The sequence below is a fragment of the Alosa pseudoharengus genome, unplaced genomic scaffold (assembly GCF_046254945.1).
Source record: "Alosa pseudoharengus isolate Yale_2024_CS ecotype anadromous, Long Island Sound unplaced genomic scaffold, YU_APseudo_1.1 YU_APseudo_1.1_scf_9, whole genome shotgun sequence".
NCBI lineage: Eukaryota > Metazoa > Chordata > Actinopteri > Clupeiformes > Clupeidae > Alosa > Alosa pseudoharengus.
Genome location: NW_027468881.1, coordinates 5,432,528 through 5,440,984, shown reverse-complemented (window position 1 = coordinate 5,440,984; position 8,457 = coordinate 5,432,528). Strand labels below are relative to the sequence as shown.

At 48.9% G+C, this 8,457-nt stretch overlaps 1 protein-coding gene across 1 annotated transcript in view; it reads left to right on the top strand.

Annotated features, from left to right (window-relative positions):
* The window catches only part of kdm5bb (lysine demethylase 5Bb), a 34,757-nt gene extending 28,851 nt beyond the window's left edge, over nucleotides 1-5,906 (top strand). Inside the window, exons 22-28 of the mRNA XM_076275725.1 lie at nucleotides 96-275; nucleotides 373-507; nucleotides 992-1,480; nucleotides 2,529-2,616; nucleotides 2,724-2,929; nucleotides 3,139-3,432; nucleotides 5,504-5,906. Of these exons, the coding sequence (XP_076131840.1) occupies nucleotides 96-275; nucleotides 373-507; nucleotides 992-1,480; nucleotides 2,529-2,616; nucleotides 2,724-2,929; nucleotides 3,139-3,432; nucleotides 5,504-5,626 (1,515 nt within the window). The 3' untranslated portion in view covers nucleotides 5,627-5,906. The remainder of the gene's footprint in view (nucleotides 1-95; nucleotides 276-372; nucleotides 508-991; nucleotides 1,481-2,528; nucleotides 2,617-2,723; nucleotides 2,930-3,138; nucleotides 3,433-5,503) is intronic.
* The last annotated feature ends 2,551 nt before the right edge of the window (nucleotides 5,907-8,457 follow it).

Below are 8,457 nucleotides of genomic sequence, written 5' to 3'. Positions count from 1 at the left end.
TGCCCCCCCCCCACAAACACACACTGCTCGACAGAGTGTCAACAGGATGGTGTGTGTGTGTGTGTGTGTGTGTGTGTGTGTGTGTGTGTGAGCAGCAGGGAGGCCGTGTCCCTGTGCTGGACTCTCTGTCGGACCTGATCATGAGGGGGCGATCTCTCCCAGTGCACCTGGAGCCGCTGGCCCGTCTGGAGGCCCTGCTCGCAGAGGTCATCACCTGGAAGGAGTCCGCCGCCAAGACCTTCCTGCTCAAGAGCTCCTCCCTCAGCCTGCTGGAGGTAATGAAGCCCAAATGCAACGTGTGTGTGTGGTGCGTGTGTATGTGTGTACGTGTGTGTGAAGGTTTGTTTTTCTCATGACCTCTGACCCCTGCAGGTGCTGTGTCCTCGCTGTGAGGTGGGTGTGGCCTCACCAAAGCGCAAGGCCAAGAAGGAGAAGAAGAAGGCGGGGCTTGACTCTCTGAGTGAAGTGGAGAAGACCCTATCAGAGAGCAAAGACTCGGCCTCAGCTGTGAGTACACACAGGCACACATGCACATACACACACTCATGCACATACATACACATGTGCAAACACACACACAAACACACACATTCAGTTCAGTTTATTCAGTACATTTTATTGGTGTCACAGAATAACAGCGAAATGCTGTTACAACGACTTGACATATAGTTTCCCTAGTGCACGTGTCCATTAAGCCCAAAATAAGGTGCTATGTGCAGTGGTGTCAGGGAGAACATACACACACACACACACTCACACACGCACACACTCACACATGCACACACGTACCCATTAAGCCCAGAATAAGGTGCTATGTGCAATACTTATGAGGTAGGGGATGTTAATGCTGGGGAAAGGGGAAGAGGGTGGTGTCAGGAAGAAGTGCAACACACACACACACACACACACACACACACAGGCCCACATATGGAGTGTTTGTGTGTGTGTGTGTGTGTGTGTGTGTGTGTAATCCCTGTGTCCCTCTCCTCAGATGCTGGCTCTGGAGGCGGTGCGCGTGCGTGAGCTGGAGTGTTTGTCGGCGCAGCGGGCATCTAACGAGTCCAAGCTGCTGCCCGCAGGTGACTGCGGCGACATGCGCGCGCGTGTGTGTGTGTGCGTGTGCCAGCGCGCTCCTGCCGGCGCCATGCTGCAGTGTGAATTGTGCCGCGACGCCTTCCACAGCGCGTGTGTGCGCGGGCCCGAGGCGGCGGCCGAGGCCCAGGATGTGTGTGCGGGCGCGCCGAGCACGCCGGGCACGGGGACTGACCCCTGGCTGTGCCCACAGTGCCAGCGCTCACAGCGTCCTCCTCTGGACAGAGTGCTGCCCCTGCTGGCCGCGCTGCAGCGCACGCGTGTACGACTGCCCGAGGGAGACGCCCTCCGCTTCCTCATCGAGAGGACTGTTGCCTGGCAACTGCGTGCGCGCCAGGTGTCCACCCGCAGCTCAGACGCCGACCTACTGCATCCTGCCACAAATAAGGTGAGACGGCCAATGAGGATAAGAGAGGACGCACAGACCAATCAGATGTTAGAGAGGACGCACAGACAGACCAATCAAGATTTAGAGGATGCACAGACCAATCAGAAGTTAGAGGGGACGGACAGACAGACCAATCAGGAGTTGGAGAGGACGGACAGACCAATCAGGAGTTAGAGAGGACGGACAGACCAATCAGGAGTTAGAGAGGACGGACAGACCAATCAGGAGTTAGAGAGGACGGACAGACCAATCAGAGCCAGTCACAGGTTTAGAGAGTTCAGGTCCTCCATCTGATCTCTAGAGAGGAATGTTTACAGGTAGGGCTGCAACAAACCATTATTTTCATAGTCAATTACCGGTAATCGGCTTATTATTTTATCAATTTGTTGATTAGTTGTTAAATTGATAAACTGTCAGAAAATGATGAAACAATATTGATCAGTATTCCCCAAAGCCCAAGATTTTGAGCCTCAAATGCCTGTTTTGTCCACTTGCCAAACATATTGTTATTGGTTAGCCATAGAAGAGCAAGCAAAGCAGAACAGTTTGAAGTTGAAGAAGCTGTAATCAGCGAACATTGAGACATTTTCTTTAAAAATTACCCTTTCTAATTACCAAAATAGTTGGTGATTACTTGAATAGTTTAACACTAATAGATGAATTGAATAGTTTAACACTAATAGATTAATTGGTAAGCCCTACTTATAGGTGAACCCTGCTACAGGATCTAACTGTATTGCCTTTGACATGACACAAACTTACATTAGCACTGTATGGGAATTACAACAGGAATATCACAGCAGTATACAACACACACACACACTGGAAAGTGATGTAGTGTGTCAGATTTGGTGAAAAGAGTCTCCTAATACTGGTGTATTAAATATTGTGTGTGTGTGTGTGTGTGTGTGTGTGTGTGTGTGTGTGTGTGTGTGTGTGTGTGTGTGTGTGTGTGTGTGTGTGTGTGTGTGTGTGTGTGTGTGTGTGTGTGTGTGTGTGTGTGTGTGTGTGTGTGTGTGTGTGTGTGTGTGTGTGTGTGTGTGTGCAGGCGCTCCAGAGACACACTCCTGACTGGAACAGGACCAGCCCCACTCAGACGCCCTTCTACATCGAGCAGCGCTGTGTCCCTCTTCAGGGTAAGAGAGAGAGTGTGTGTAGGTCTGAACACAGAACTAGAGGAGTTGCTGTTGGAGGGTTTGTTTGTATTTTAACTGAGTGGGTGTGTGTGTGTGTGTGTGTGTAGGTCTGAACACCGAACTGGAGGAGCTGCTGGTGGAGGGTCTCTTACTTCAGGTGTCACTACCTGAGATCCAGCAGCTTTACCAGGTTCTTCTGAACGGCCCCGCCTCTAAACATAGCAACGGCCATGGCAACGCGTCACGGCTGGAACCCTCCCCAGGCGACGGCCTCCAGCAGTTCCACTCTCAGGGAAGGAGCCCCCTGACGGAGGTGAGCCGGGTGGCAGCCAGAGCTGGGCCAGAGGAGTGGGAGACGGGGAGGAGGGGTTATACTGCTGATGAACACCTCAGACTCACCTAGACTCACCTGGACTTACCTGGACTTACCTGTGTGTGCTCTCTCTCTCCTTTTTCTCATCTCAACCTTTCCATCACACACCCCCCCTCTCTCCCCCATCTCTCTCTCTCTCTCTGTCTCAGGAGTGTGTGTCTGTGGGTGTGTGTGAGAGGAAGCCGAAGCGTGGTATGTTGCCGGTGGAGCGCGTGCGTTCTGACGCCCTGTGCCAGCTGCTGACCCCACGGCACAAACGCGCCCGCCTGAGCCGCACGCACCGCCGCCAGCGCCAAGCCGCGTCCGCCTCGGCCTCGCCCTCCGCCCGCTCCGACCTCTCGTCTGACCCCTGCGACCTCTCGGATCCCGGACAGTCCGACCACTCCGAGGACGAGGCGCTCCTCTGCCCTGCAGAGCACTGCCAGCAGCCAGAGGGAGACGAGGTGTGTGTGTGTGTGTGTGTGTGTGTGTGTGTGTGTGTGTGTGTGTGTGTGTGTGTGTGTGTGTTTGTGTGTGTGTGTGTGTGTGTGTGTGTGTGTGTGTGTGTGTGTGTGTGTGTGTGTGTGTGTGTGTGTGTGTGTGTGTGTGTGTGTGTGTGTGTGTGTGTGTGTGTGTGTGTCTATTAAGTCTGTTTTATGCTTCTGCGTCGAATCGACGGCGTACCCCCGCAGACCCTTCTGCGTCGTCGCGAACCCCTATCCGACCCCTCCGGCGTAGCTAGATGTGTACCTCCAAAAATTGTAACTTCGCGTCAAGGCGGCGCAGATCGCAAGGACTGTGATTGGTCAACTCGTCCTGTGTGTTGATAGTCGGTGTTTCAAGCAGTCTACTGTGGGGATTAGCAGCATGCTAGTTCACTGACATAAGCTTTGCAAATAAACTCAAGATATGAGTAGGGTACAGAGCGAACCTGATGAAGCGCTAGGCGAAATGCGTTGTTCGTTCAAAAAATAAAAATTAAGTTAATAGTGATCAGTGTGCGGTGATTCTTGATCTTTCACTCTTGGATTATACTTACCTGCCTCACCTGCACCTGTTCATCTGAAGGTTTGTGCACAGGGACACCTATGGACTTTGAAAACTCAAGATATATTTTGGTTACAATGACGGGGTTATCCATTTGTAAAGTGTCTCAGTAATGTTTTGAAATTAGCATTTGGCCAGCAAGCAGTACTTTGTGGGCAGCTGTGCTAAAGTTCGCCTGCTAACATAACTTAAACTGGCTGTGCTAAAGCTAAAGTTCGCCTGCTAACATAACTTAAACTGGCTGTGCTAAAGCTAAAGTTCGCCTGCTAACATAACTTAAACTGGCTGTGCTAAAGCTAAAGTTCGCCTGCTAACATAACTTAAACTGGCTGGCAGACACCTTGCAAATAACCTCAGACTTATTTGCTGGTTTACTGTGTCTAATTCTCGATACTTTGTACAAAATCTAAGCAAGAAAAGGCCAAACAAATAAGATTAATATTTTGGCACGACAGTCTATGGGGTTTGCCATATTGAGTGGGCTACCATCAGAGAATGTAATAGACTGGCTCTGGTACCGTTTCGGTCATACAGTCTATTGTTTCTGTGGTGAGTGACGCAGACACAGGCAACACCGAGCGTTATGGCAGTGAAATGCACCGCGATGCAAAGCAACCCGACGCAGAACCATAAAAGGGTTACGACGCCGTAGGAGTGCCAGCGTAGCTACGCCGTGGAGTTGACGCAGAAGCATGTTGAGCCCTTAACTGTGTGTGTGTGTGTGTGTGTGTGTGTGTCTCTACTCCTGTGTGTGTGTGTGACTGTGTCTGTCTATTACTGTGTGTGTGTGTGTGTGTGTGTTTCTATTACTCTGTGTGTGCATGAGTGAGTGTGTGTCTCCATTACTGTGTGTGTGTCTCCATCACTGTCAGTGTCTGTGTCACTATTACTGTGTGTGTGTGTGTGTGTGTGTGCGCGCATTTGTGTGTGTGTGTGTGTGTGTGTGTGTGTGTGTGTGTGTCTATTACTGTGTCTGTGTGTGTGTGTGTGTGTGTGTTTCTATTACTCTGTGTGTGCATGAGTGAGTGTGTGTCTTCATTACTGTGTGTGTCTCCATTACTGTCAGTGTCTGTGTCACTATTACTGTGTGTGTGTGTGTGTGTGTGTGTGTGTGTGTGTGTGTGCGCGCGCGAGTGTGTGTCTCCATTACTGCGTGTGTGCGTGAGTGAGCGTGTGTGTGTGTCTCTCTGTGTGTGTATGTGCATGCATGGGTGTGTGCGTGTGTGTTAAAGTGCACTAATGTGTGAGAGAGAGAGACAGTGTGTGGCAAAGGGAAAGTGTAAAAGGAGAGAGATCCAATGGAGTTGATTTCACACTTTTTTACACTGATCAGTGATCTGTCAAGAGTTATTTCAGGGTTGTGGACAAGATAGCCTAGTGACTTTGAAAATGATACATGATTTGGATGAAACATGATTTTGTATTTTGTGTGTGTGTGTGTGTGTGTGCGCGCGCGTGCGTGTGTGTGTGCGTGTGCGTGTGTCTCAGGTGTTCTGGGTCCAGTGTGACGGCAGCTGCAACCAGTGGTTCCACATGATGTGTGTGGGCGTGACGGCGGAGTTGGCCGAGAAGGAGGACTACGTGTGTGTGAGCTGTGTGGCCGGCCAGTGAGCCCAGGACCACTGGAGAACTGGACACACACACACACACACACACACACACACACACTCTCCGTCAGCTGTCCGTTCCTTTTTTTGCCCCCCCCCCCCCCCCGGTCACTCCTGTGTGCTATCTAACGGTGCTACTTCTTCTCTTCCTCTCCTCATCCTCCTCTCCTCCTCTCGAGGGGTAGCTTGTCCTCAGCTGTTCGATCTGGTCCCGTTTTTTGTATTTTTACAGACTTGTCCTCTCCCTCTTGTGAGCTGTGTGGGGTCATATTTACAAATGAGAGAGTGGGGGGGGGGGGGGGGGGGGGTGCTGCATGGGTCATGAGAGGGGGGTGGGGGGGTTAATCCCTCGGTGAAGACCTGTTTGTGTTTAATCTGCCGCCGGAGGCATCCTGCATGCTGAACTAGAGACACAAACAAAACAACAATCAACAAACAAACAAACAAATGCAGGAACAAACGGAGGAATAACATTTTTCACCAAATATACAATAAATGTTAAAGAAATAAAGAGATACATATTTTTTGGAAACCCGCTGTTTAGTACATGCATCTGGATGAGATGAGACTTTCCCTCTCTTATTATTATAATGCTAATTATGATTTTTTTTTGTAGTATAGTTTTATTTATCAGAGCAATAATGTCTGTCTGCGTGGGGACAGGATATTTTGTGGGTGGGGTGGGGGTGATATGGTTTGACATGCAGTCAGGCAATTCGGAGCAGGGAACTAGAACTGTAGCCGACTAGGGGGGGGGGGGGGAGAGATATGTGTCATGATACTGCCACCAACACGTTCTGGGAGGGGTGGGGTGGGGGTCCGTGGGGAATTGGGAATGGAATTAGCCTGTTTAAACTGTTGCCGTTTATAGTGTGGAATTAAAAAAAAAACTTTGTTGTAATATCTTACACTCTGTGTGCTTTCTGACATCACACTCTCATGCCTGTTCTTTTAAAATGCAAAGACGCACACACACACACACACTCTGACAAACCCTAGCCTGTGTGTTCCCATGCTGCCTTCCGCGCGATTTGATTCACGCTGCTAAGGCAGCCTGGAGACCATGGAGCAAATTTTCGCCTGAGATAGGGGACCAATCACAGAACAAGGGGGAAAGCAAGACGATGATGAGCTATGCACAGACGCATTTGATAGACATCCGTGGCACCCAATAAACGGATCTGGGCATTTTTTTTCAAATACGAGAAAATTAACGTTTGGTTCCCAGACCACGTCTCATTGAGAAGTGGTGGCGCTAGCCAGGCTAGACAAACCCCACAAATGAAATAAATTCAGGATACTTGTTCATGCTAATATATGTCACCACTTGAGGGCGGCAGAGATAACTGAAGTGGAGCAAACCCAGTCCTTGTGGTATAGTGAGACCATTACAGATGATTCAGAAGGCAGCAGCACATCTGGTCTTTAATCAGCCAAACAAGACACTCTGTTACGGCTCCTACACACAGCTGCGTGCGTTGCAGTGCTGGAGACGCAGCCCATTCACTTTACATAGGCTCACGTCATCCGTTGCTGAACTGAATTGCGAGTCCGTTGCGTTGCATTTCTTCAGTCGCTCGCGTTGAGAAGTTCAGCTGTTGCTGCACCGACAGACGACACCAGCCAATCAAGCCAATCGACGGACGGCACCAACCAATCAAATTACGGTTATAATTCAAGTAATTTGCATAGCTACCGTCGGGAACACCCACTGGCATGCGTTGACGGAACGCTGTGTGTAGAAGCCGTAACTCTTCATTGGCTTCATATAACTTTGCTGTTTTATCTCTGTGGTCTTTCGCCCACTGGGGCTCTCTGATGAGTGCCAACTGTCCATTAACACAAAAGTCAAAACTCTTCCTCAGTGAGTCCTCCTCACTGGAATGAGGAACCTACTGTTCTACATTCTTGTGATTGGGACTTACAAATAGCCTAATTCTCTAAAAGAGTTATGATTTGTATATTTATGGATTTTGTTAATATTAGACTCATTATTTACATTATTTATATTTTTTATATTGTTAATGTTGTTTATATGGTTGTAAACTAGATGTACCGCAGAGCGGTACAAAATATGACCGCCGCCCAGTCCAGCACATTTTTTCCACAAAAAGAAATCACGCTGAAAGGCCTATATGATTCTAACTGTCTCACTAAATTGCATTATCCACACTCAATTCTCACTGGTATCTGCTAGACAACAAGTACCAAAACATTATTCATAGATTTCACATGTAAAATTCATTTTATACAACCCCACCTCCATCTTGCCTATTCATAATTCTGAGAAATTCTTTATTGTTTGTGTTATGTTTATGTTATGTGTGTGTGTGTGTGTGTGTGTGTGTGTGTGTGCGTGCTTGTGTGTGTGCCTGCGTATGTGCCTGTGCATGCAAGCGTATATGTCTACTGTGTGAGTATGTGTCATACGTATGATTACTGTGAATGTATGTGTGTGTGTGTGTGTGTGTATCTGTTTGTGCACATGTGTGCACATGAAATGGGTTAACATGACCCCTGGAGGCAAACATACGGAAAAAAATGGTCATCCTAGGCCCTATAGTTCTCAAGATATTCACAGAGAACTGTGTCTGCCCTACCCTCATTTTGGGGGGTCCAGTCCAGCGCGGGGGCTACAGATCAAAACGAAAAATGACGGTTCCATGTTATCCATGTGGGGGTACATGCCCACCAAGTTTTGTGTACCCCGGTCTTTCAGTGTCCCGGGAATCCTTGTTGGTGTATGTCACTAAATGTACACATAAATTATTTTATTGTAAGGCCCCCCATGAACGAAAGTACACAAAACTTGGCATGCATTCGGAGGGTGTGATA